This window comes from Somniosus microcephalus, chromosome 28 (genome assembly GCF_052327205.1).
Source record: "Somniosus microcephalus isolate GS21.2 chromosome 28, FLI_Smic_1.0, whole genome shotgun sequence".
Lineage (NCBI taxonomy): Eukaryota > Metazoa > Chordata > Chondrichthyes > Squaliformes > Somniosidae > Somniosus > Somniosus microcephalus.
Genome location: NC_141014.1, coordinates 28,635,163 through 28,662,148, shown reverse-complemented (window position 1 = coordinate 28,662,148; position 26,986 = coordinate 28,635,163). Strand labels below are relative to the sequence as shown.

The 26,986-nt window shown below is 51.2% G+C and overlaps 1 protein-coding gene across 1 annotated transcript in view; it reads right to left on the bottom strand.

Moving 5' to 3' along the window:
* Nucleotides 1-26,986, bottom strand: part of LOC147099471 (transmembrane protein 184B-like) — a 91,865-nt gene that overhangs the window by 11,977 nt on the left and 52,902 nt on the right. The window contains 4 exon segments of the mRNA XM_085969645.1: nucleotides 4,493-4,662; nucleotides 6,519-6,610; nucleotides 14,919-14,994; nucleotides 15,944-16,034. Of these exon segments, the coding sequence (XP_085825771.1) occupies nucleotides 4,493-4,662; nucleotides 6,519-6,610; nucleotides 14,919-14,994; nucleotides 15,944-16,034 (429 nt within the window).

Genomic DNA, 26,986 nt, shown 5'->3' with positions numbered 1-26,986 from the left:
TCGGTTTAACGTCTCATCTGAAAGACGGCACCTCAGACAGTGCAGCACTCCTGGAGTGGGACTTGAACCCACGACCCTCTGACTCAGGGGAGAGGGTGCTACCCACTGAGCCACGGCTAACACCCGCGGAAGTTCAGTGCAATAGGAAGACTTCACGGCAAACTCTGCACAGGTGTAATTATCTTCCACCACCGCGCAGCCCCGCTCATCAACGCACTGCGTCAGAGGCCCAGAATGACCCCAGTTCATTTCCTGGTTTGTGCGGAGTTGCTGAGCTCAGGTTGGCACGACTGGCGTTGGCGCCAGAGCTTGAATGGGGGGTTTGGGGGGGGGGGGGGGGGGGGGGGGGGAAGGGCTGGAGAGGCGACGAGCCAGGTTTCCTCACTCCGGATCCCTCTCCCCCAACCGCCCGCCCGGGTGTTATGCAAGACTGAAGGGTCGATAACCAGAGGGCACAGATTTAAGGTGATTGGCAAAAGAACCAGAGGTGACAGGAGGAAAAACTTTTAACACAACGAGTGCTGAGGATTTGGAATGCGCTGCCTGATAGGGCGGTGGATACAGATTCAACAGTAGCCCTCAAAAGGGAATTGGATAAATACTTGAAGGAGAAAAAATTGCAGGGATGTGGGGAGAGAGCGAAGGGAGTGGGACTGACTGGATTGCTCTTCGAAAGAGCTGGCGCAGGCTCGATGGGCCGAATGGCCACCTTCTGTGCTGCGCTATTCGACGACTCTATAACAGGACTAGCCTCGGCGGTGAAGCCCCTTGCAGTCGAATAGTCTGCCGACACTCGTACACCATTAAGGGCCACTTGGGAGGGGGCAGCCAGTGCCCTTGGAAGTGCACCCGAGCAAGGAAACCACACCTTTAGGCAAGGGGAAGGGATGGTTACAGTTAACAAAATCCCACACTGCCTGGTACTGTAGTTTGATTCACTGTCCCAATCACCCAGGCTGCTCTCACCCACCCTCTAGTGGCCGGAGCACACCAAAGGCCTGGGCAAAGATTGCTACAGTTTGGGGAAGGGGAGGGGAAGTAAAATACATTTTCTGTTCAGATTAAGTTTAGGCTCCATTTTGATCAGATTTTCTTTTTTTCTAAAAAAAAGAGGCTATCTGGAGAGGGCAGCCTGAGCTACCACACGCACAGATCCTGGGAGCACTCGGACCCCCTTCAATCCAGTTACAAAGCATCGGTTTTAACTCTTTCAGGGCTAGACGCCGACAAATTTAAAAGGCGCCACTCCCCCCACTGGTCTTGAAGCTGCTGCCTGGCGCTGGCGCTCTCCGGCATCGCACCACCTCTCCAAAAGTGCAGGCAACGATCGGCAGGCTATTCCGCTGTAGAGGCCTTCACAGCCGAGCCAGTTCTCAGCCAACGGCCCCAAACCTTCCGTGCACCTTCCAGCAGGAATAACCGGACAGCCATCCGGAGCGGATTTCTTTCGCTCGTGCCTTTCCCCAGTCGCGGATGTTCAGGCCGATTGTAACGCCCGACTGAAGCCATCGAAAACATAAGAGAGTGTGCACCGGGACTCGAACCGTACCAATTTGTTTGGCCCTGCACCACACTCACGGTGGTTGCAGCGACTCACCTCGGGCACCAGTGAAGCCCGGCTGAGTGTTTGACCACTCGTGCATTTGACATCTTGCACCAATCCTATCAGGAGGTTGCTGTGGCTCAGTGGGCAGCACCCTCGCCTCGTGAGTCAGAAGGTTGTGGGTTCAAGTCCCCACTCCAGAGACTAGAGCACAAAAATCCAGGCTGACACGCCCAGTGCATTGCTGAGGGAGCGCTGCACTGTCGGAGGTGGCGTCTTTCGGATGAGGCGTTAAACCGAGGCCCCGTCTGCTCTCAGGTGACTGATTCATGTCATGGTCATTATCACGTTGCTGTTTGTGGGACCTTGCTGTGTGCTAATTGGGTGCCGCATTTCCTACATTACAACAGTGAATACACTTCAAAAGTACTTCATTGGCTGTAAAGTGCTATATAAATGCAAATGCTTCCTCCCCCCGCCCCCCCCCCCCCCAATGACACCTTCAGCAGGGAAGACAAATCGGTAAAGGATAAGAAATGAATTCATGCAATTGACCCCATGATGTGGGCAATGTTCTCTATAAGCTGCGAGGCCGCACGGCGCTCTGCAAGTCTTGGTTTTTGAACAGAAAAAAACGCGCAAGCGTGTAAATGTGAATGGCCCGTTAAAGGGGCTGGGCGGGTAAAAAAAAAAATAATTCGAGGGAACATTGGACACAGGCGGCCTGGGTGTCGGACCCTGGTTTTATTGTTGGGGTGTCGAGGGAGGGTGGTGGGGAGCTGCTGCTCTTGCTGGCCAGGCTATGGTTCGTGCGAATAAAGCTTCTTCGAATGCGGTCGCCCACAGTTAAAACATTCCCCAAAAATGGAGCCTCGGGCCGGCGGCTGAGCACCTTCCAGTCAGCAGAGGGCGCGCTGCTCTGCTGACAACTCACAGTCAGACTGCGGCCGCCGGCCCCAGCGACTTCAGCAAGTTAATTGAAGCCATCCGATCAGACCTAGCAGGATGTGGGTCGATAGCGCTGACGCAAGGACCAGGCACGTTTTATTAGAAACATAGAAGATAGGAGCAGGAGTAGGCCATTCGGCCCCTCGAGCCTGCTCCGCCATTTAATGAGATCATGGCTGATCATCCAAATTCAGTACCCTGTCCCTGCTTTCTCCCCATATCCCTTGATCCCTTTAGCCTTAAGAAATATATCCAACTCCTTCTTGAATATATTTAATGAATTGGCCTCTACTGCCTTCTGTGGTAGAGAATTCCACAGGTTCACCACTCTCTGGGTGAAGAAATTCCTCCGCATCTCTGTCCTAAATGGCTTACCCCTTATCCTTAGACTGTGACCCCTGGTTCTGGACACCCCCGCCATCGGGAACATCCTTCCTGCATCTAGTCTGTCTAGTCCTGTTAGAATTTTATAAGTTTCAATGAGATCCCCTCTCATTCTTCTAAACTCCAGCGAGTATAAGCCCAATCGACCCAATCTCTCCTCATACGTCATTCCTGCCATCCCAGGTATCAGCCTGGTGAATCTTTGCTGCACTCCCTCCGTGGCAAGAACATCCTTCCTCAGATAAGGCGACCAAAACTGCACACAATACTCAAGGTGTGGTCTCACCAAAGCCCTGTACAACTGCAGCAAGACATCCTTGCTCCTGTACTCGAATCCTCTCGCTACGAAGGACCAACATACCATTTGCCTTCTTAACCGCCTGCTGCACCTGCATGCTTAGGACCCTCCAGGAACTGCTTCCAGTGGCGGGAGGCTCGGGGAACCCGAGGGGACAAATTGGCAAAAGAATCGGAGGCAATACGAGGCAACATTTTATTTATTTATATATTTTTTTTAAACTCAGCTCGTTTACACGTTCTGGAATGCGCTGCCTGATGGGGCGGGGGGAAGCAGATTCAGCAGTCGCTTTCAAAAAGTAACTGGATAAATACTTGAAGGGAAAAGATTTACGGGAAAGGGCAGGGTGGTGGGACTAACTGGATGAGCCGGCACAGGCACGATGGGCCAAATGGCCTCCTTCTGTGCTGCATCATTCTATGATTCTAAAGAAAATGTATATTTTATAAAATGTACATTATTCTTCTTCAGCAGATTAAAAAAAAAAAAACAAGGGGTTGGACAGTGAATAGAGAATCACCACATTTCAAAAGGAAAAATACAGCTTGGCAAGAACAGGCACTCGGAGAAGGGGGGGGGGGGGTGTCAAGGGCATCTCTTCTTTGCCCCTACCCCAAACCAGGACTGCTCTCAGCCATGGCTCAGTGGGCAGCACCCTCGCCCGTCAGAAGGTCATGGGTTCAAGCCCCACACCAGAGTCTCGAGCACAAACATCCAGGCTGACACAGGAGTGCTGCACTGTCGGAGGTGCCGTCTTTCGGGTGAGACGTTAAACCGAGGCCCCGTCTGCCCTCTCAGGTGGACGTAAAAGATCCCCGGCCACTATTTCGAAGAGGAGTAGGGGGAGTTCTCCCCGGTGTCCTAGGGCCAATATTTATACCTCAAATCAACATCACTAAAAAAAGTGTTATCTGGTCATTATCACATTGCTGTTTGTGGGAGCTTGCTGTGCGCAAATTGGCTGCCGTGTTTCCTACATTACAACAGTGACTCCACTTCAAAAAGTACTTCATGGGCTGTAAAGCGCTTTGGGACGTCCCGAGGTCGTGAAAGGCGCTATAGAAATGCACGTCTTTCTTTCATAAAATGCCCAGTAGCGGGCAGGTACCTGGGCACGGACTGCTCCGCCTTTCACTTCAGTGGGAGACTCGGGAAAGGGGAACGGATTTGGGGAGGGGGGGGGGAAACCGATTTATTAAAAAAAGGCATCCAACAAGATCGCATCAATCCTACCTGGCGAGGCCGCTGCACCAACACCACCCCTGCCCCCCCGCCACCCCCCCCCTCCCCATTTCTCGACACAAAAACAGGACGCTCACCTTGCCAGAAGGAGAGGAAGATGACAGACTTCACCATGAAGAACTTGAGGACCGGGCTGTAGGGGCTGAGGAGTTCCCGCGTGGCGAAGTAGAAGAGGAAGAGCGCGTAGAGGGCAAGGCTGACCGAAATGTTGTAGACGATTGTGACGTAGAGGTAACCACTGGCGACGCTGGATTGGGGGGGGGGGGGGGGAAACGGCACGGTTAAACAGCGCTCCAAAATAAACAAACAAACACTTGCCCGTTATTGCAAATGGAGACCAAAAATCACCATGCGAAATGGGAATCACAGAATCAGAAATTCACGGCACAGGAAGAGGCCATTCGGCCCATCGTGTCTGTTCCGCCCAAAAAAGACGCACCCAGCCTAATCCCACTTTCCAGCTCTTGGTCCGTAGCCCTGTGGGTTACAGCACTTCAAGTACATATCCAAGTAGTTTTTAAATGTGATGAGGGTCTCTGCCTCTCTCACCCTTTCAGGCAGTGAGTTCCAGACCCCCACCACCCTCTGGGTGAAAAAAATTCACCTCAACTCCCCTCTAATCCTTCTACCAATTACTTTAAATCTATGCCCCCTGGTTATTGACCTCTCTGCTAAGGGAAATGGATCCTTCCTATCCACTCTATCTAGGCCCCTCATAATTTTATACACCTCAATTAAGTCTCCCCTCAGCCTCCTCTGTTCCAAAGAAAACAACCCCAGCCTATCCAATCATTCCTCATCGCTAAAATTCTCCAGTCCTGGCAACACCCTCGTAAATCTCCTCTGTACCCGCTCGCTAGCGCAATCACATCTTTCCTGTAATGTGGTGACCAGAACTGTCCGCAGTCACAGGCAGCATCAAGATACAGCATGTGGACGAAATGTTGAGATCCCATTCCACCTGGGGGCTTGGCAACCAACTTATTGGCAATCTGCCACTGGCCTAGGAACTCCGCTTTCCCCCCCCCGCTTTGGCCTCTTGCCCATCACCCCCACTCCTTCGCCCCACCATTGGCGGCCATGACTTCAGCAGTCTAGGCCCCAAGTTCTAAAATTCTCTCCCTAAACCTCTCTGCCTCTCTCTCCTCCTTCAAGACCCTGCTTAAAACCTACTTCTTTGACCCAAGTTCTCGGTCACCTGTCCCAATGCCGCTTTCTTTGGCTCCGGGTCAGTTTGGAATTGGCAGCAACGTTGCGGGAGGGTTAATGTGACCGGGGGTTTTCTGCTGCTGCCCAGTGACCTCTGCTCTGGAAAGTGCCCGTGTGTGTGTGTGTGTTGGCATCGGGTAAGGACAGGATCAGGCGAGGCTGTGATGCTCCTCATGGTTGAATCACTTGTCGACACACACACAAAGTTCGTGCAGGAGGAACGAAGATTCGACGGTGTGCCAGTGGGCACCTGGCACTAGTGGAACTGTGCCCCCCACTGGCACCCATGATACTGTACCTCCAAAACTGTGCCCCCCCCCCCCCACTGGCACCCATGATCAGTGAAACTGTACCCCAAAACTGTGCCCCCCAGGCACCCATGATCAATGGGACTGTATCCCCAGAACGGTGCCCCCACAGGCATCCAGTACCAGTCCTGTACCCCCATAACTGTACCCGCGCCCCCGCCCCTCCAGCACCAGTGGAACTGTACCCCCACTAGCACCCATGATCAGTGAAACTGTGCCCCCAAAACTGTGTCCCCTAGGCACCCAGCATCAATGGGACTGTATCCCCAGAACGGTGCCCCCACAGGCATCCAGTACCAGTCCTATACCCTCATAACTGTAACCCCCCAAAACCCAGCATCAATGGGACTGTACCCCCAAAATGGTGCCTCCACAGGCTTCCAGTACCAATCCTGTACCCCCATAACTGTAACCCCCCTCCCCCCACCCCTGGCATCCAGCATCAATTGGACTGTACCCCTAGTAGGCGCCCTGTACCAGTGAAACTCTGCCCCCAGTATAACTCAGTACCTTCAGGGGAGGGGGAATGGTAGGTGGGGGTGGGAAAGGAGTCAAATGATGAAGTTACAGTTAATGGGTTCCTCACTTGAAGTCGCCGTCCTTGTATTTGCCGAAAGCTTGGAGAATCACGGTGATGATGGCCATCAGCGGTTTCACCACACAGAACTGGAGGGTCGCCTGTGAACAGCAAACAGACTCAGCCGAGATGATCAAAAGGAGACGGGCCGGAGGACGGTTATTAAAAGAACGCCAACAGATTTCAAATCAAGTACACGAGACAACCACATCAACCACCCAGACTGTTCTACACACACAGTGTTACATGGAGCCTCCAGGCCATTTGGTCCAACTGGTCTGTGCTGGCAGTTATGTTCCCTTCAAGCCTCTTAATCTAACTCCATCAGCATTTATATCTATCCCTTTCGCCCTCATGTACCTATCTAGTTTCCCCTTAAATGACTATTCGAGGATGGGTTTGACGCTATAAAGTCACGACCTGATATTTGCAGTTAATCCAGAGAGGCTGCATCCATCACAATCCCGCCGTGATCAAGCACAAAACAGCCAACAATATACTTTTTAAATTTACAGGGGGAAAAATTCGTTAGTGACCATTTTGGGTCACTAACCTTGTCTGGGCGCTAAATTTAGCGCCCGGCGAAAAATAGCGCCGGCGATCGCCAACTTCAGTGTTAGCGCCCCAAGAGGGAGGTGGAGCTAATTCAAACGCTCCACTTCTTTCTTAGAGCGCTAACCCTGAATATCGGGGCGGTGCGTTCTGCAGCGCTGCGCACTGGGCCACGTAGCGCTGCCGCAGGGAAGGGCTCTTCCCCGCATTAAAGGGGAGGGCCCAAGCCCACAGGGCCCTGCCTGGACCACCGGGGAGCGGAGAGCTTGCTTAAAACCGGTTACATCTCTAACTTTTTCCAGTTTGGACGAAAGCTCATCAACCAGAAACGTTAACTCTGGTTTTTCCCTCTCCACAGACACTGCCCGGCCCGCCGAGCATTTCCAGCCTTTTCTGTTTTTAGGATGCATAGTTCAGGAGTGCCTCAGTCTGGATGTTTTCATCATCATTGTACTGGGATGGGGGGTGGGGGGGGCAACGTCCCCTGTAAGCTGCGCTTTGTTCTGCGCGGCCGGTTTCTGTTAATGCGCGGTCCCTTTAAATTTCCGCGTGGTCCCTTTAAAGTTCCGTGTATGGGCGGGATTTACAATGGAGAAGCCGGTGAGCGGCCTGTGTGGGACCTTTCCCATTACTGTGCGGCCACTTAGAGGGAAGGTTCGATGGGGACCCACCCAACACGAGTGGTTTGACTTGTGTTAATGTGCGAGTGGCCGAGCTAGTCTCTTCGAATCTACCCAGACCTGGTCCACAAACATCTCCTGGGTTGGAATTGCCATAGCTCATGGCAGTCAGCCTAATTGAACGGGATAGTCTTTTCAATGTTCCCTTGTTTCACCCAAGACCTTGCTCTGTCAAGCCCGTGTGCTAGCTGGTGTGCAACGGCCACCCCACGTTAAAAGAATTCACGCACAGGCATCTTCCACCCTTTTAAAATGAAGTTCGGGACCTGGAACATCAGGACCCTCATGGACAACCCCAACGTCAACCCAAGCACCCCACCCCTCAACCACCGTCTGCCCCACCTGTGACAGAGACTGTAGGTCCCGCATTGGACTCATCAGTCACCCGAGAACTCATTTTTAGTGTGGAAGCAAGTCATCCTCAGTTCCGAGGGACTGCCTAAAAAGACATCTTTTTTTAAAAAGGGATAGCGACACACATAAATCAATGGCTGCCTTTGCGCCAATAGCCAGTGTGTTTGAAGACGGGAGACACACCAAGGTAGGTCAGTAGCTCCATGGCAGACTTTGCAAGCGATATGAAGTGACCAAGGACGAGGAGAGATTGTCCTACAAGGAGAGATTGAGTAGAATGGGTCTATATTCTTTGGAGTTTAGAAGAATGAGAGGTGATCTCATTGAAATGTATAAAATTCTAAAAGGGCTCGACAGGGTAGATGTTAAAGGCTGTTTCCCCTGGCTGGAGAGTCTAGAACTAGGGGGCATAGTCTCAGAATAAGTGGTTGGCCATTTAGGACTGAGATGAGGAGAAATTTCTTCACTCAGAGGGTTGTGAATCTTTGGAATTCTCTGCCGCAGAGGGCTGTGGATGCTGAGTCGTTGAGTATTGTAATGAAATCTGTTTGTCTTGATCCTGTATTCGTTTTGCACTCATGTATATTACCCTCCCCCACGGTGTATAGTTTCACTTCCTCTTTCCCGACTAACCTGGGAAGTTCCAGGTCTTGGCTCTTGGCTCCGCCCCGACTTCTCTTACATAAAGATCCCAAGATCTGTATGACTCATTCCTGTGAACCAGTCGGTGTGTTGAGATGTTAGCTCTGATCTTAGTGATTAAAAGCCAACTTGTTTAAGTCTATAACTTCTAGTTTTGTGGTTATTGAAGGCCCATCAATTTTAATCACTAAAGAATACTAGGATGGATCGACTCCTAAAACCAGAGCGTCTGGACTTGGATCCACATTCTGCTGAAGCATCAAATCAATTTGGACACTGGCTCAAATGCTTCGAACTCTTCGCGGGGGCCTCATCCGCTAGCGAGGTAGATAAACTGAGTCTACTGACTACTCGCGTAAGTCATCGGATTTATTCGTTCATCCGGGACGCCACCTCTTACACGGAGGCCATCACTATCCTGAAGGCCCAATACCAGAGGCCGGTAAATGAAGTGTACGCCAGACATCTGCTGGCTACACGCAGGCAGCGACCAGAGGAATCAATGGACGATTTCTTACAGGGCCTAAAGGACCTGGTCCGGGACTGTAACTGCAAGGCCATGACGGCCAACGCGTACTCTGACGAATTGGTCCGCGATTCCTTCATCACGGGCCTCAAATCGAATTATATCCGGCAGAGACTGCTGGAGGAGGTGGTCCTGGACTTAAAAAAGGCAGTGGCCACTGCGCGATCGCTGGACGTGGCCCAGAAAAACTCTGACTCTTATTCTTCCGGCCATGCGGCCCTCACCGCCTCGTGCGCGCCGAGGGGGCCGCCATCTTGGAATCAGCCATCTTCCCCATCCAGGTCTCAGATCAGCTCTACGCCGCCGGAGTCCCCACACAGAAGTTCACCCAGGAGTCCTACTACAGCGGCAATGTCTCGAGGCCCGAAATGCTACTTCTGTGGCCAGGCCAAGCGCCCCAGACAACGATGCCCAGCGAAGGACGCTACATGCTTCAAATGTAAGAAAAAGGGGCATTTTAGCAAAGTCTGCAGGGGGAATCCGATTTCCAACTCCGTCACCGCCTCGTGCGTGCCGTCATCTTGGGATCCGCCATCTTTTCCCGACTCAACGGCCGCCCAGGGCCCAACAGTGGCTTCGATTACGGTGGATCAATCCAGGCCACACCCGTTGACAAAATCCATGATGGACATACAGGTAAACGGAAAGTTAACGAAATGTTTAATTGACTGTGGGAGTACCGAGAGTTTTATCCACCCTAGCCTGGTACGGCGGCACTCATTAACGGTAACCCCTACACGGAGCAGAATTGCTATGGCTGCTAAGCCCCACACTTCGGACATTTTGGGCTACTGTGTGGTAACACTGACTGTAAAAGGCACGGACTACAAGGATTTTAAACTCCTCATGATGCCAGAACTCTGTTAATGTAATCTTGGGCCTGGACTTCCAGTGCCACCACGAAAGTGTCACGCTAGCATATGGCGGGTCCCAGCCGCCACTCACAGTCTGTGGCCTATCAACCTTAAAAATCAGCCCGCCCTCTTTATTCGCTAATCACGCTCCGAACTGTAGGCCCATAGCGACCAAAAGTAGACGGTACAGTCTGGAAGACAGACACTTTATCAAGGCGGAAGTGGACAGACTCCTGCGGGAAGGCATTATTGAATGCAGTACCAGCCCGTGGTGTGCCCAAGTAGTCATAGATAAAAATAGCGAAAAGAAACGGATGGTAATTGACTACAGCCAGACTGTTAATATTTATACCCAGCTGGACGCCTACCCTTTACCCCGCATATCAGAAATGGTCAACCAGATTGCGCAATACCGAGTCTTCTCGACTATCGACCTCAAATCCGCGTATCACCAGCTCCCCATTAGAATGGAGGACCGCCCACACACCGCCTTCGAGGCGAACGGGCGCCTCTACCATTTTCTCAGAGTGCCCTTCGGGGTAACAAATGGGGTCTCTGTCTTCCAACGTGAGATGGACTGCATGGGTTGACGAGAATAAACTACAAGCTACCTACCCCTATCTGGACAATGTCACTATCTGCGGGCACAACCAGCAAGACCACGATCTAAATCTTGCGAGATTTTTAAAAACTGCCCTAAAGCTGAATCTAACCTACAACGAAGACAAATGTGTCTTCAACACAACCCGTCTCTGTATCCTCGGCTGTGTGGTGGAAGATGGGGTAATTGGACCGGACCCTGACCGATTACGCCCCCTAAAGGAACTGCCCCTGCCACACAATCCCAAAGCTTTAAAAAGGTGCCTGGGATTTTTTTCGTATTATGCCCAATGGGTGCCCAATTACTCTGATAAGGCCCGACCCCTCATTAAATCGACGTCCTTCCCACTAATCAGCTGAAGCTCGGGAGGTTTTCACCAGTATTAAACAGGACATTGAAAGGGTTGCAGTGTGTGCAGTGGATGAATGCATTCCCTTTCAAGTCGAAAGCGATGCGTCAGACTTTGCCTTAGCTGCGACCCTCAATCAGGTTGGGAGACCTGTGGCCTTCTTCTCCCGAACCCTTCAGGGACCTGAAATCAGGCACTCTTCTGTCGAGAAGGAGGCACAGGCTATAGTGGAGGCAGTGCGGCACTGGAGACACTACCTAGCCGGCAAACGTTTCACCCTGCTCACCGACCAGCGGTCGGTGGCTTTCATGTTTAATAACAAAGGGGGAAAATCAAGAATGACAAAATACTCAGGTGGAGGATCGAGCTATCCACGTTCGACTATGATATTATGTACAGGCTGGGAGCCCTTAATGAACCCCCAGACGCCCTATCGCGGGGAATGTGTGCCAGCATTCATACGGACAAATTACAGGGTCTCCACAACGACCTCTGTCACCCAGGGGTCACCCGACTACACCATTTTATAAAGTCCCGCAATCTGCCCCACTCCATCGGAGGAGGTCAGGGCAATGACCAGAGCCTGCCGCATCTGTGCGGAATGCAAGCCTCGTTTCTACAGGCCTGACCGTGCACACCTTATCAAAGCCACACGGCCATTCGAGCGCCTAAGTCTGGACTTCAAGGGACCCCTTCCCTCTGCCGACCGTAACGTATACTTCCTCAATATCATTGATGAACATTCCCGCTTCCCCTTCGCCATTCCCTGCCCAGACATGACCAGTGCCACAAGTCATCAAGTGTCTCTGTAATCTATTCTGCATGTTTGGCATGCTGAACTACATACACAGCGATAGGGGGACGTCATTCATGAGTGACGAGCTGCGCCAGTTCTTGCTCTCGAAGGGGATAGCCACTAGCAGAACCACTAGCTACAACCCCCGGGGTAATGGGCAAGTGGAAAGGGAGAATGCTACTGTTTGGAAGGCTGTCACGTTAGCCTTAAAGTCAAAAGGCCTTCCGACCTCCCGCTGGCAGGAAGTCCTCCCAGACGTGCTCCACTCCATAAGGTCTCTTATGTACTGCCACTAACGCTACCCCTCACGAAAAGATGTTCGTTTTCCCCCGGAAATCCACCTCGGGCATATCTCTACCCGCGTGGCTGACGTCTCCGGGGACAGTACTATTGCAGAAGCACGTGAGGCCATAAAACGGGCCCCCTTGTGGAAAAGGTACAGCTCCTCCATGCAAACCCTCAGTACCCCTATATCGAATACTCTGACGGGCGAGAGGACACTGTTTCCATAAAAGACCTCGCTCCCTTGGGGAGCGGAGAGAACGATGGGAGACTACCCGATGAGGATCTACACTACAAAGAGACAGGACGCCCAGAGGTATCAATACCCAACTTTAACCTGGAGGACATTGCAGATAACCTGGAAGACACTGCGGAGGCCCGGACAGCAGAGGAACCAGAATCCACTCCCCTAGAGGCACCCCAACCGGCTTTGTGCCGATCACTGAGAACTGCAAAACCTCCTGACAGACTCACTTATACCAACTTTTAAGAAACATCACCCCGATGGACTAAATCTATAGAAGGGGTGAATGTAATGAAATCTGTTTGTCTTGATCCTGTATTCGTTTTGCACTCATGTATATTACCCTCCCCCACTGTGTATAGTTTCACTTCCTCTTTCCCGACTAACCTGGGAGGTTCCAGGTCTTGGCTCCGCCCCTGACTTCTCTTACATAAAGATCCCAGGATCTGTATGACTCATTCCTGTGAACCAGTCGGCGTGTTGAGATGTTAGCTCTGATCTTAGTGATTAAAAGCCAACTTGTTTAAGTCTATAACTTCTAGTTTTGTGGTTATTGAAGGCACATCAAGTATATTCAAGGCTGAGATCAATAGATTTTTGGACTCTAGGGGAATCAAGGGATATGGGGATCGGGCGGGAAAGTGGAGTTGAGGTCGATGATCAGCCATGATCTTATTGAATGGCAGAGCAGGCTCGAGGGGCCGAATGGCCGACTCCTGCTCCTATTTCCTATGTTCTTATTTCAACATTGAGGAGGGTAATAAAGTTTGTAATCTTACTGTAACTACACCAAACACATTTACTCGTTTAACGTTAAATAAATTTGCCAGTTGACTGATAGCCCGAGCCACGGTGTTCATAGATTGCCCATCGAAGGCTAGGAAGGCATGTCAGGCGTTGACATGTGGGGCGTGCCAGTAAGCCGGAGAACAGCAGCAAGGGCTTTCTGTTTGATCCCGCGCTCTCGCTACCTTTCGGTATTGGGCAGGTAAAGACGCACACTGGTTGACTGGAGTGATCGTCGATACGGAACCCAAGTTGTATATCCAGGGTAAAACCCCCAAAATGACAAAGCCCAACGCATTAACGGAGGAAGTTGGGAAAGCCTGTAGTCAGTGAAGGGGCAACACTCGAGCCTGACGTAGAAACAGCAGGACGTCAGACTTTCAAAATATTACAGGCGCCTTAAAATAGCTTCCCAGCTCTCGCACTGGGCCTGTGTTGTACTTGTTGCCTCGGAGCTCTACACCAGAAGGAAAACTGCAGTCATCTCATGGAGCCGTGTTGTGGGATCCTGCCCAGTTTCAAAATGGCTACGTTCTGACAAAAGGTCATCGGCTTGACACATTAACTCGGTTTCTCTCTCTCGCTCTCCGCAGAGGCTGCGTGTTTCCGCCATTTTCTGCTTACATTTCAAAATGGCCACCTTGTGGTTCCCATGCCGATTATGCGGCCTTCACCGGAACAATGCCACGGGCTGCTTAAACTTTAAAGAGACTGTGTTTCTTTACTATTCAGCCACCCTTTCCGTGGCAGGAGCGAAAGGGTTTCCTCACACAAGCACTTGCAGCGTAATATGACCAGATGCCTACTCCTCTTTACTAGAGTTTCTCAGGAGCCACCAGATGCCAGGGTTCCGAACGCAGCCTGCCCTATTGTGTGTGTGGGGGGGGGGGGGGGGGGTGGGGGGGGAGGGGGGCGTTACCATAACCTGGAGTTCCTTCCTCCTCAGGAACACCACCACCTCCAACTTCCCCTCCAAGTCGCACGCCCAAGCCCAACTTGGAAATATATCGGCCGTTCCTTCATCGTCGCTGGGTCAAAATCCTGGAACTCCCTCCCTAACAGCACCTTCACCACACGGACTGCAGTCAAGGCAGTGCACCACCACCTTTCAGGATAAGGGGTCGCCCATTTAAAACAGAGATGAGGAGGAATTTCTTCTCTGAGGGTCGGGAATCTTTGGAATTCTCAAGCCCAGAGAGCTGTGGAGGCTGGGTCGTTGAATATATTAGAGGCGGAGATAGACAGATTTTGGAGAAAAAAAAAAAGGGGAGTCAAGGGCTATGGGGAGCGGGCGGGAAAGTGGAGTTGAGGCCAAGATTGGATCAGCCATGGTCTGATTGAATGGCGGAGCAGGCTCGAGGGGCCGAATGGCCTACTGCTGCTCCTGTTCGTATGTTCAAGGGCAATTAGGGATGGGCAATAAAGGCTGGTCTTGCCAGCAATGCCCATGAATTAAAAAAAAGAGAAAGGACAGGAAGCTAACCAGCGACAAATGCCACGGTAGTGCAGCGGAGAACAGGAGCTCGCCATGTAGGGAATCGCGGGTCCGGGCTTCCGTCCCATCATCCCTCGGCATTCCCGAGGGATGTCCTTCGGTTAGCTGCTTGAAAAGTTAGAGCAGCAGGACTCGCAGGAAGTTAAAAAAGAACAAATACGAGGAAAGACCCTGCCGGTTCCACAGTAAAAAAACAAACAGGCAACGACCTGGGAGCGCTGGGGTCAAGGTTCAAAGTGCGACCGTACCTGCTTGCAGAAGCGCAGAAATCCGATGGAGTACGTCTTTCCCCAGAGACAGCAGGTCCCGTACATACAACTGGACCTGGGACAGAGAGAGAGGCTGGTTAGAAATATTCCTGGGAACAGTCTTGCCAAAAGCACTACAGATGGAATCTGGAGATCACAGAGCCGCATGCCTTTCTCACGGAGAACCAACTGCCAAGAGTCTCCAAACCAAACTATTGAGAAACCCACACAGAGTAGGGGACTGTTTCCCTGCTACCAAGAGCGTGCTCGCTCTTGCTCTCCCCATACTTCCCCTTACTTAAGCCTAAAGAGTTGAGAAGCAGGTTGACGAGAGCCAAGGCTTATCGAACCTCTCCGCTACCGAGTGCGAGTAGGGGCATTGCTGGGGTTCAACCAGCTATTGGCGGAGCATCGAGAAGCTGCCCACCGCTCCCTATAAAAGAAAGACTTGCATTTCTATAGCGCCTTTCACGACCACTGGATGTCCCAAAGCGCTTTACAGCCAATTAAGTACTTTTTTTTTTTTAAGTGGGGTCACTGCTGTAATGTGGGAAACGCGGCAGCCAATTTGCACACAGCAAGCTCCCACAAACAGCAATGTGATAATGACCAGATGATCTGTTTTTTTTGTTATGTTGGTTGAGGGATGAATATTGGCCCCAGGACACCAGGGATAACTCCCCTGCTCTTCCAAATAGTGCCATGGGATCTTTTAAGTCCACCTGAGAGGGCAGACAGGGCCTCGGTTTAACCTCCGACCTCAGCACTGCACTGGAGTGTCAGCCTAGATTTATGTGCGAAGTCCCTGGAGTGGGACTTGAACCCACAACCTGCTGACTCAGAATAGGGACATCATCTTAATATCGGAACTAGGCCATTTGGGAGGGAAATCAGGACGCACCTTAGCGGGAACATTGGCTGCAAGGTTGGAGGAGGTTACATAGACAGGGAGGGGGGGGCGAGGCCCTAAAAACTGGGCCGTGAAACTGGTGGGAATGACACAGCGCGACAAGTAGGAGACTCACTCAATGGACTTGCCACGAATCTCTGACATGATGGCGCTCTCCCCTCCGAGGTACTCGTAACACAGGCTGAGGAAGTTGTAGATCACGAAGGCTGCAAGAGAACGAGAGAAAGCCAGTCAGTGACACCATACGTGACTCGACTGTAAGCTTCCAGCAAGCAAATCATCAAGAGTTTGACGCCTTCACTATTACACAGAACACAAGTTCAAATCCCATCACAGCAGCTTCAGAATTTGTTCTAAAATTTGGAAATAAAAATCTGCGATCACGCACATGTACCCGTCGGATGGTCAGAAAAACCCAACTGGTTCAACTAATGCCCTTCAGGGAAGGGAACCTGCCGCCCGTACATGGTCTGGACCTATACGTTGTGAGAGTGTGGTTAGGAATTAATAAATCGGTGTAGGAATTTATTAATGAATTAATGTTTATGTGTAGAATCTTGCTGATTAATTAATATTTAGGAACGTATGTATGAAAGAAAAGACTTGCATTTCTATAGCGCCTTTCACGACCACCGGATGTCCCAAAGCGCTTTACAGCCAATGAAGTACTTTTGAAGTGTAGTCACTGTTGTAATGTAGGAAACGCGGCAGCCAATTTGCGCACAGCAAGCTCCCACAAACAGCAATGTGATAATGACCTGATAATCTGTTTTAATGATGTTGGTTGAGGGATAAATATTGGCTGGGACACCGGGGATAACTCCCCTGTTCTTCTTCGAAATAGTGCTGCGGGATCTTTTACATCCATCCGAGAGAGCAGACGGGGCCTCGGTTTAACGTCTCATCTGAAAGACGGCACCTCCGACAGTGCGGCACTCCCTCGGCACTGCACTGGAGTGTCAGCCTAGCGTTATGTGCTCAAGTCCCTGGAGTGGGACTTGAACCCACAACCTTCTGACTCAGAGGCGAGGGTGCTGCCCACTGAGCCACAGAGCGAGAGTGAAAAGAAGCAAGGAACAGGGAGCTGGGAAGAACAGGGAATCATTACTACGCACCCAAGTTGAATCAGCACGCTCCGCCGTCCAAAGTTATATACGGGAAGTAAAGCCTGTTTGAACTAATTAATTGCCTCCTAGTTTTATTAAGAAATGCATATAAGAACATAAGACGTAGGAACAGGAGTCGGTCACTTGGCCCCTCGAGCCTATTCAATAAGATCGTGGCTGATCTGATCTTGGCCTCAACTCCACTTCCCTGCCCGCTCCCCATAACCCTCGACTCCCCTGGAGCTCAAATATCTGTCTATCTCCACCTTAAATATATTCAATGACCCAGCCTCCACAGCTCTCGGGCCGAGAATTCCAAAGATTCACGACCCTCAGAGAAGAAATTCCTCCTCATTTCCGATTTAAAAGGGTGCCCCCTTATTCTGAAACTATGCCCCCTAGTTCTAGATTCCCCCACGAGGGGAAACATCCTCTGCATCTACCCTGTCAAGCCCCTTCAGAATCTTATGTTTCAATAAGATCCCCCCTCATTCTTCTAAACTCCAATGAGCATAGGCCCCAACCTGCTCAACCAATATATATTTGTATGTTTAATAAAACTTTTCCGACTGGTCATAAATCTTACAACGCGACACTCGCCCCACACCAATGTGGTTGACCCTTAACTGCCCTCGGAAATGGTCTAGCCAGCCACTCAGAAATGTCTAAACCCCCGACACACAAGGTTGCTCGCCCTCACCTTCTCAAGGGCAACTAGGGCTGGGCAATAAATGCCGGCCTTGCAGCAACGCCCCCATCCTGAGAATTATTATTTTTTTTTTTAAATCTACACGGATGGATTTCTGTTCAGCACTGTCTTCTTCATTGAGCGGGAAATTGTGCGTTTAAAAAAAAAAAGACAGTGTGTGCTTTGTTTGTGGGCAGAGAGACAGACACCAATTATTATCCTGGAAATAATTCCAAGGGAAAGCCACCATCTCTCTCACACCAAACTCCCAACGAAAAATAGAGAACGGATTAAATTGAGGCTGTGGGAAGGGAAGCAATAAATAAATCAACCCTTCGGGTTATTCCGGAAATTTCTGTACGAAACCAGATTCTGAATGGCACGTTTTCCCTTCGAGCCAGAAAGCTGCAGCCAAAAATAACACATGGATTTCCGCTCAATGACTCAGCCTCCCATCAACCTGGTGTGGGGCTCTGGGGCACATGGAAGAACACGGGACACTCTGCTCGTTATCCAATGCTCAGTGCTCAAGAGTATTTTGTAGCAGAAATATTTTACATAGTATTGCATACGTAGAATGCACAGCACAGGAACAGGCCATTCGGCCCAACTGGTCTACGCTCCACACGAACCTCCTTCCACCCTACTTCATCTCACCCTGTCAACATATCTTCCTATTCCTTTCCCTCTCGGGTACTTCAGAGCTGGCAGTGTTCGGAGTTTTTTTTTCTCCCTCCAGCCCCCCACCTTTTTTGAACCTGGGCTCATATGTAATCGAAAAGGAGGCATGCCAAAGACTTGTTGCTGCGCTTCGTCTGTGTCAGCTGTGGCTCAGTGGGCAGCACCCTCACCTCTGAGTCAGATAGGCCGTGGGTTCAAGTCCCACTCCAGAGACTTGAGCACAAAAAGCTAGGCTGACACTCCCAGTGCAGTGCTGAGGGAGTGCTGCACTGTCGGAGGTGCCGTCTTTCGGATGCGACGTTAAACCGAGGCCCCGTCTGCTCCCTTAGGTGGATGTAAAAGATCCCATGGCACTATTTCGAAGAAGAGCCGGGGAGTTCTACCGGGTGTCCTGGGCCAATATTTATCCCTCAACCAACATAACAAAAACAGATTATCTAGTCATGATCACATTACTGTTTGTGGGAGCTTGCTGTGTGCAATTTGGCTGCCGCGTTTCCTACATTACAACAGTGACTACACTCCAAAAAGTACTTCATTGGCTGTAAAGACGTCTGGTGGTTGTGAAAGGCGCTATAGAAATGCAAGTCTTTCTTTTCTATCTGGCTTCCCCTTAAATGCATCTATGAGAGTCGCCTCCTTGTGGTAGCAAGTTCATTTAACCTGGAGCTCTTTAATTCCAAGTTCCACCAGCGGCCCACGTCCCTCCATCACTTACAAACACCAGGCACAAACAGATCCTGCGTCTACTTTCAGCGTCCCTGCCGCCCAGTGTCATCAGTAGCCCAATCGGATGCTTTAAATCAAGTCCAAGACGTCCCATAGTGGCACGGAGCTTGAACCATTTCACCGAGTCACACATTTGTGTTTGCTCATTTCTCTTCAAGGAATATTCTGACACTGAGCCCCATCATCCAGCCTTTTGCGGTTATGGGAGGGGGCGGAGAATGGGGTTCAGAAAAACACTTGCTGATAGCCAAGTCTGCTTATTGCCTGGCTGGAGAGTCCAGAGCCAGGGGTCACAGTCTCAGGATAAGGGGTAGGCCATTTAGGACTGAGTTGAGGAGAAATTTCTTCAGAGGGTTGTGAATCTTTGGAATTCTCTACCCCAGAGGGCTGTGGAGGTTCAGTCAATGGGTATATTCAAGGCAGAGATCGATAGATTATTGGGCACTAAGGGATATGGGGAATTGGGCGGGAAAGTGGAGATGAGGTTGAAGATCAGCCATGATCTTATTGAATGGTGGAGCAAGCTCGAGGGGCCGAATGGCCTATTCCTGCTCCGATTTCTTATGTCCATTGGAGCTCTGACACAGTGCTTTTCCCACACCTTCCCTCCAACCAGGGTCGCCAACCCTCTCGGATTGGCCTGGAGTCTCCAGGAATTAAAGACCAATCGTCTGGACATTGCCACGAGCAACACCCGGGAGAAAAATCATAGCATATATTTTTAAAAAAACAAATGCCCCTATGTGCTGTTTGTTCATTTTTAATCAACGTGTTCGTTTATTAGCTATAAAAGTATTGGAGATGGTATAAGAGGCTCTTTGATGGATGAGGGCAGTTGGAGGTCAGGTGCTGGAACCTCCAGGACTACATCCAACCAGAGTTGGCGACCCTTGACCCCACACAGGTACAGCAATTTAATCCTAAATGGGCACACTCTCACTCGAGAGGCCATAGGGAAAGGGCAAAAATGCCACACTGGTACAGCGGGGGAGAGGGGAAGGAGGCAAAGCAGGAAAGTTGTCCATCAGTTACCTCTGAGGATCCAATGAAAGCCGGTTTATAAAAATAGAGCCGAGGGCGCGGAGATGAAAAGCCTCTTCAATAATTACACCCCGTCCCCATTCATTTACTCTGAAGGAACTGAAACACTGTAGGAGCCAGATTACATAGAATTCACAGCACAGAGACAGATCATTCGGCCCAACTGGTCTATGCCGGTGTTTATGCTCCACATGAGCCTCCTCCTACTCTAACCCTATCAACATAACCTTCTATTCCTTTCTCCCGCACGTGTTTACCTGATTTAATTTATTCGTTTATGGGATGTGGGCGTCCCTGGCAAGGCCAGCATTTATTGCCCATCCCTAGTTGCCCTTGAGAAGGTGGTGGTGAGTCGCCTTCTTGAACCGCTGCAGTCCGTGTGGTGAAGGTACTCCCACAGTGCTGTTAGGGAGGGAGTTCCAGGATTTTGACCCAGCGACGATGAAGGATCGGCCGATATATTTCCAAGTCAGGGTTGTGTGAGACTTGGAGGGGAACTTGGAGGTGGTGGTGTTTCCATGCGCCTGCTGCCCTTGTCCTTCTAGGTGGAAGAGGTCGCGGGTTTGGGAGGTGCTGCCAAAGAAGCCTTGGCGAGTTACTGCAGTGCATCTTGTAGATGGTGCACACTGCAGCCACGGTGTGCCGGTGGTGGAGGGAGTGAATGTTTAAGGTGGTGGATGGGGTACCAATCAAGCGGGCTGCTTTGTCCTGGATGTTGTTGAGCTTCTTGAGTGTTGTCGGAGCTGCACTCATCCAAGCAAGTGGAGAGTATTCCATCACACTCCTTACTTGTGCCTTGTAGATGGTGGAAAGGCTTTGGGGAGTCAGGAGGTGAGACACTCGCTGCAGAATACCTAGCCTCTGACCTGCTCTTGTTGCCACAGTATTTATGTGGCTGGTCCAGTTAAGTTTCTGGTCAATGGTGACCCCCAGGATGTTGATGGTGGGGGACTCGGCGATGGTAATGCCATTGAATGTCAAGGGGCGGTGGTTAGATGCTCCTAGCCTCGCCTTAAATGCATCTGTGGTATTCGCCTCAACTACTCCATGTGGTAGTGGGTTCCACATACTCGCTACTTATTCAACAAACTAAAAACCATTAAACTGGTCTGAAAGGTGCTTACTAAAAGAACTCACAATTAATAAGGATGGTTTAGCGGAGGCGCGCTCAGATAGTCAGGAACCACGCAGACAAACCCCCACCCCCAATCTTCGCTAGAAGCTGCGCGGCCTCACAGTTGTTTGGCGGCCCCGCGCAGCGCGGGATCAGCTTCTTCAACGTTAAGTTTCGCTATGAATGGGCCGCGCAGGCCCTTAAAGGGACACAGCGCACCTAAAAAAAATTTAAAACATTGGCTCCACCCCACCCCACTTAGCTTTTGCCAAGTGGGGTTTTAATTTTTGAAACGCGTCCTGTGTTGTGCGTAACGCATCATATTAAAAAGCACCGACTGCAGAACGCTGTGCTGTGGGGTGCGCACCGTCTTAAATCCACAGGAGCAGCTGAAACGCCAGCCTGTAGCGAGAGGAAGCGCCTTTTGTTCAGAGAAGCCCGTTTGTCCCACTGAGGAAACCCAGACTGTTTGTGTTCCTGATCAGCTGACCCACTCCTCCAACAAAGGGAGCAAAACGACACCCGCCCGTCATAGTCACCCTCTCTAGCACATCAGCACCTTGCACACAGAGCTTAACTCTCACTGCTAGGAGTGAATGGGACACACGCCAAGGGGAACACTCCATCACCAAGGGAAAATTACAGGGCACACAGACACCTTTCAAAGTTTTACAAAAAAAGTGGAAGGGGGCGAGGGGGCGGGATGGGGGGATGGGGGGGATGGGGATGGGGGGGGGGAGAGAGAGCGCGAGTGAGCGCACTGGAAGAAAAGGAACCATGAGCACAGAGCACACACAAGTGCGTGGAAGACACACACACACGACGATTAAACGCACGACCCACGAGCTCTTTCCAACACCCCCCACCTGCAACCCTGAAGGCGCTGATGCATGCTGGGCTGTCCCTTTAAGTAAGGCCCTGTCACTCGTGTGCGAGCCGTGACAGAGAGTGACAGCAGGCTATTCGACCTTGGTGGGTGCACCGGGGCAAGCAACACAGCTGGGTGCAATCCTGCCCTCACAGGTACAGTTACAGCGAGTGTTGCTGAATAGTGACTCGGAGCAGGAACGCAGGGGAAACGCGGCCAATGGAAACAACCCGCCTGCTGAGAGCAGCTCACTCAGCACGAGGTGGGATTAAACCCGAGACCGCCCTAGTCCGTACGGTTCAGCTCAGAGCCATTCGGGGAGCCAAATTATTGTTTCTAACAGCACACAGGGGAAGGGGTGCAAGTTTGAATAGAATCCGTCAGATGCTTCAGGCAAGGTGCCGAGACTGAGCCGAGCCCTGCTGGACAGCAGATGGCATCCGTCTGTATCCAGGGCCAAAGCACAGCGCAGAACAAGTGATGCATTGAACTACCAACGCCAGGGCATTCTTCAACATCAACACAGCGCTGCGAAGGGGAGTGGGGAAAGGAGAGAGACAGAGAGACAGAGAGAGAGACAGAGAGAGAGACAGAGAGAGAGACAGAGAGAGAGACAGAGAGAGAGACAGACAGAGAGAGAGAGACAGAGAGAGAGAGACAGAGAGAGAGAGACAGAGAGACCTAGAAATTTGGTGGCCTGCGCCACCAGCTAGCGCCCAAAGAGGGCACTTAGTGGGTTTAGCGCCACTGGCCGCGCCTCCCGCGAAATTTAGCGGGGCGCTAATGGCGGTGCTAGCCGTTAGCACTGTGCCGCCACCGATTACGTCATTGGTGTGCGCAGCGCCCCGCTGCCGCCCCGATCGCAAAATTTGGTAGTGCCCCCTGCTGTAACGCCGGTCGCAATTTGCGACCGGTTCAGGGGGGCCTACTTGCAGCGGTAGAGGCGCTGGGCGGCCATTTTTTTTGCTGGCCGCCTGCCAGCACCTCTACGCGCAGCCGTCCCCAGCCTCCTGAGCAACCCCCCCCCACCGACCCCACGTTGTGCCGGCTGTGTCCCAAGAGCCCGGCACTTCTCCTCGGTGCCGGGCTCTTTTGCCGGCACTCGCTATCTTAAATCGCGCTGCAGCAGGCCCCTCCCCTTTAAGAAGGGAAGTCCTGCAGTACCGCAGCGCGCTGTGCTGCAGCGGCACGTTGCACTGCGAACTTCAGTTGCAACGCCCCAAACAGGGGGCGCCTCGAGTAGCGCCGCGCTTCTGTTTGGGGCGCTCAAACTGAATTTCCGGTGGGCGCTCGCGACTCCTTCGGGGCGGTACTTCCGGCACCCTGGCAAGACTGGGGCGCCACCGAATTTCTAGGCCACAGTTTTTAAAAATAAATAATATGCTTACTCTCATGAAAACAATACAAATGATTTGTTGAATGTGAATTCTTGGAGTTAACGGTCAAATGAATGCTCTTTCTTATCCATGTTTCAGCCGAAACAACACCAACATCCCTTGCCTTTGGTTGGGTGCTGGTGAAGAGGCCTCAACCAATGCTGACTGCGTGCGTCTCGATGACACATGTGAACCATGTCCAGAACATAGGAACAGGAGGAGGCCATTCAGCCCCTTGTCCACTGGTACCCATGAACCATAGCCCAGCATGAAGAGATGAAGAGACAATGGAAAGCTGCTAATCCTGGGCTCAAACCCAGGGAATTGTTCATTCAAGATATCTTGAAGAGGGAACCCTTATGAAGAGCGAGAAGAGGGATCAAGAGTGGGAACCATGACTGATTTTGTTCAGGGCAACTTGGGACCATTTGCAGCCCGAAGATTAGTCGCCTCAGCTCACACCTCCTGGAGACACCCAAACTGGGAGCCCTGCATACAATAACCAAGTGCCTGTACCACTTATCGATCTATCATTTACAAAGTATAGCACAGGCTGTCATGAGACAACAGTCCCCCACAATGTTCTGTAGCTTCATGTGACATCATTTGGGGAAAGTAAAGACAGAGAGATAGCCCCTCCCCATCTCTGTAACCTCCTCCAGCCCCACAACCCTCCAAGATCTACTGCGTTCCTCTATCATAAGAACATAAGAAATAGGAGCAGGAGTCGGCCATTCGAGCCTGCTCCGCCATTCAATGAGATCATGGCTGATCTTCTGCCTCAACTCCATTCACCGGCCCTATCGCCATATCCCTTGATGCCCTCACTAGTCAGAAATCTATCGACTTCTGTTTTGAATATACCCAATGACTGAGCCTCCACAGCCCTCTGGGGTAGAGAATTCCAAAGATTCACCACCCTCTGTGTGAAGAAAGTTCTTCTCATCTCAGTCCTGAATGGCCTACCCTTTATCCTGAGGCTGTGGCCCCTGGTTCTAGACTCCCCAGCCAAGGGAAACATTCTCCCAGCATCCACCCTATCAAGCCCTGTAATAATTTTGTATGCTTCAATGAGATCCCCTCTCATTCTTCGGAATTCAAGAGAATACAGGCCTAGTTTACTCAATCTCTTCTCATACGACACTCCCGCCATCCCAGGAATCAATCTCGTGAACCTTCGTTGCACTCCCTCTATGGCAAGTATATCCTTCCTTAGGTAAGGAGACCAAAATTGTACACAGTACTCCAGGCGTGGTCTCACCAAGGCCCAATATAATTGGAGTAAGACTTCTTTACTCCTATACTCAAATCCTCTTGTAATGAAGGCCAGCATACCATTTGCCTTCCTAATGGCTTGCTGCACCTGCACATTCACTTTCAGTGACTCATGTACAAGGACACCCAGGTCCCTTTGAGCATCTGCATTCCCCAATCTTTCACCATTTAGGAAATACTCTGCCTTTCTGTTTTTTCTACCAAAGTGGATAACTTCACATTTATCCACATTATAATCCATCTGCCATGTTCTCGCCCACTCACTGAGCCTGTCGAGATCCCCTTGAAGCCTCTTCACATCCTCTTCACAACTGACACTGCCACCTAGCTGCCTCTTGTGCATCCCCCACTTCCAGCGCCCCACCATTGGCGGCCGTGCCTTCAGCCGTCTAGGCCCCAAGCTCTGGAATTCCCTCCCTAAGCCTCCCCGCCTCTCTCTCCTCCTTTAAGACGCTGCTTAAAACCTACCGCTTCGACCAACCTTTTGGTCACCTGTCCTAATGTCTCCTTCTTCGGCTCAGTGTCAATTTACATCCAATAATGCTCCGGTGAAGCAATGCTCCCTGTAATGCTTTTTCGGTGTACGGCGCCTTTAAGGGGCTTCAAAGTACCGCGATTTACCGTTTTTCCAATTGAAAAGCCGGCGAGCCGGTTGCGTGGGCGGTCCAGGCAGCCGCGGGGCTCGGAGAGAACATCGGCGCGAAGCGTCTCGGAGACGGTTTTACTACGGTAAAAGCCGCTACATAAATACTAGTTGTAAAAGATGAATCGCTTCCACATTGCTAAACCCACACATGCTGGGTGACGGCTGCGCAGTCGCTACTTTAATCAATTATTCATTACTGTAGAAAGGTGATGCTCAGTTAACGCGATCCAGTATGCGAGGTGTTTGCATTTTGTTAACACTAGACAGCCCCTGAAGGGAGGAAGCACATTGATGCAAATATACTTCAACACCCCTCTTGTATTGCTTTCGTTATTCTTTGACAGGAATGGCCTAGACTGGGGTCTGGAAATTAAAAGTATTTAATTACCGCTAATTTGAGTGTTGATTCCGATGTAGCATCAATATTTCGAGCTGTGCTGTTAAACACATGTTTGCCTCTCATCTGTTAAGTCCTTAAATGAACAGATAAGTGGAGGAGAAGCATCCGGGAAGGTGCTGAACACCTCGAGTCTCTTCGCCGGGAGCAAGCGGAGGCCAAGCGCTAACAGCGCACGTCAATCCAAGCACCCCACCCACCCGCCCCCTTCAACCACCATCTGCCCCACCTGTGACAGAGACTGTAGGTCCCGCATTGGGCTCATCAGTCACCTGAGAACTCATTTTCAGTGTTATCCTCAGGTCCGAGGGACTGCCTAAGTGGAGAAGTCCTTAAATGGGCGATTGTTAGGGTAAAAAAAAAAAAGCTGCGTTAAACCGCCCGTGGTGACGCACTTCCGCGCACCAACCCCAGCGCATCAGCACACCCCCAAACACCAGGCGGGAAAGGCACCATATTGTCCGATAATGTTGAAGTACAAGCGGTTAGATTGGTGGCAGTGCCCGTTGCCACGCCAATCCAATGTGCCATGGAGTGGCGAGACGAGAGCGTGCACCCACTCGGCAAGCTCAGGGGGGGGTGGCAGGGAGTCAAGACCAGACACTCCCTACATTGACGGCAAAGCAACCGCAGTGAGAGGATTCCAACTTTATAGCGATCCCGGTCGCGCCTCGATTGTAAAATTCTCATCCTGCTGGTCAAATCCCTCCGTGGCCTCGCCCCCTCCTTATCTCTAAGCTCCTCCAGCCCCACAACCCTCAGCGATCTCAGCGTTCCTCCAATGCGGGCCTCTTGCACATTCTTGATTTTCGCTGCTCCACCATTGGCGGCCGTGCCTTCAGCTGCCTGGGCCCTCAGCTGCCTGGGCCCTCAGCTCTGGAATTCCCTCCCTAAACCTCTCCGCCTCTCTCTCTCCTCCTTTAAGACGCTCCTTAAACCCTACCTCCTTGACCAGGCTTTTGGTCACCTGCCCGAATATCTCACGCGGCTCGGTGTCAAGTTTTGTTTGACAATGCTCCCGTGAAGCGCCTTGGGATGTTTTACTACGTTAAAGGCGCAAGTTGATGTTGGCTAATCCATTGGCAACCAAACCTCTTAATTCATCTCTGTGGACTGACCATGCCTAAACCACCCAACCAGCCCATCAGATTAGCTGCTTGTGTCTCGGTAAAACGCGCGGCTCTGCTGCTCTGTTTGCGCACGAGTGACTCATTCAGCAGGTTCGTGAATTGGGACG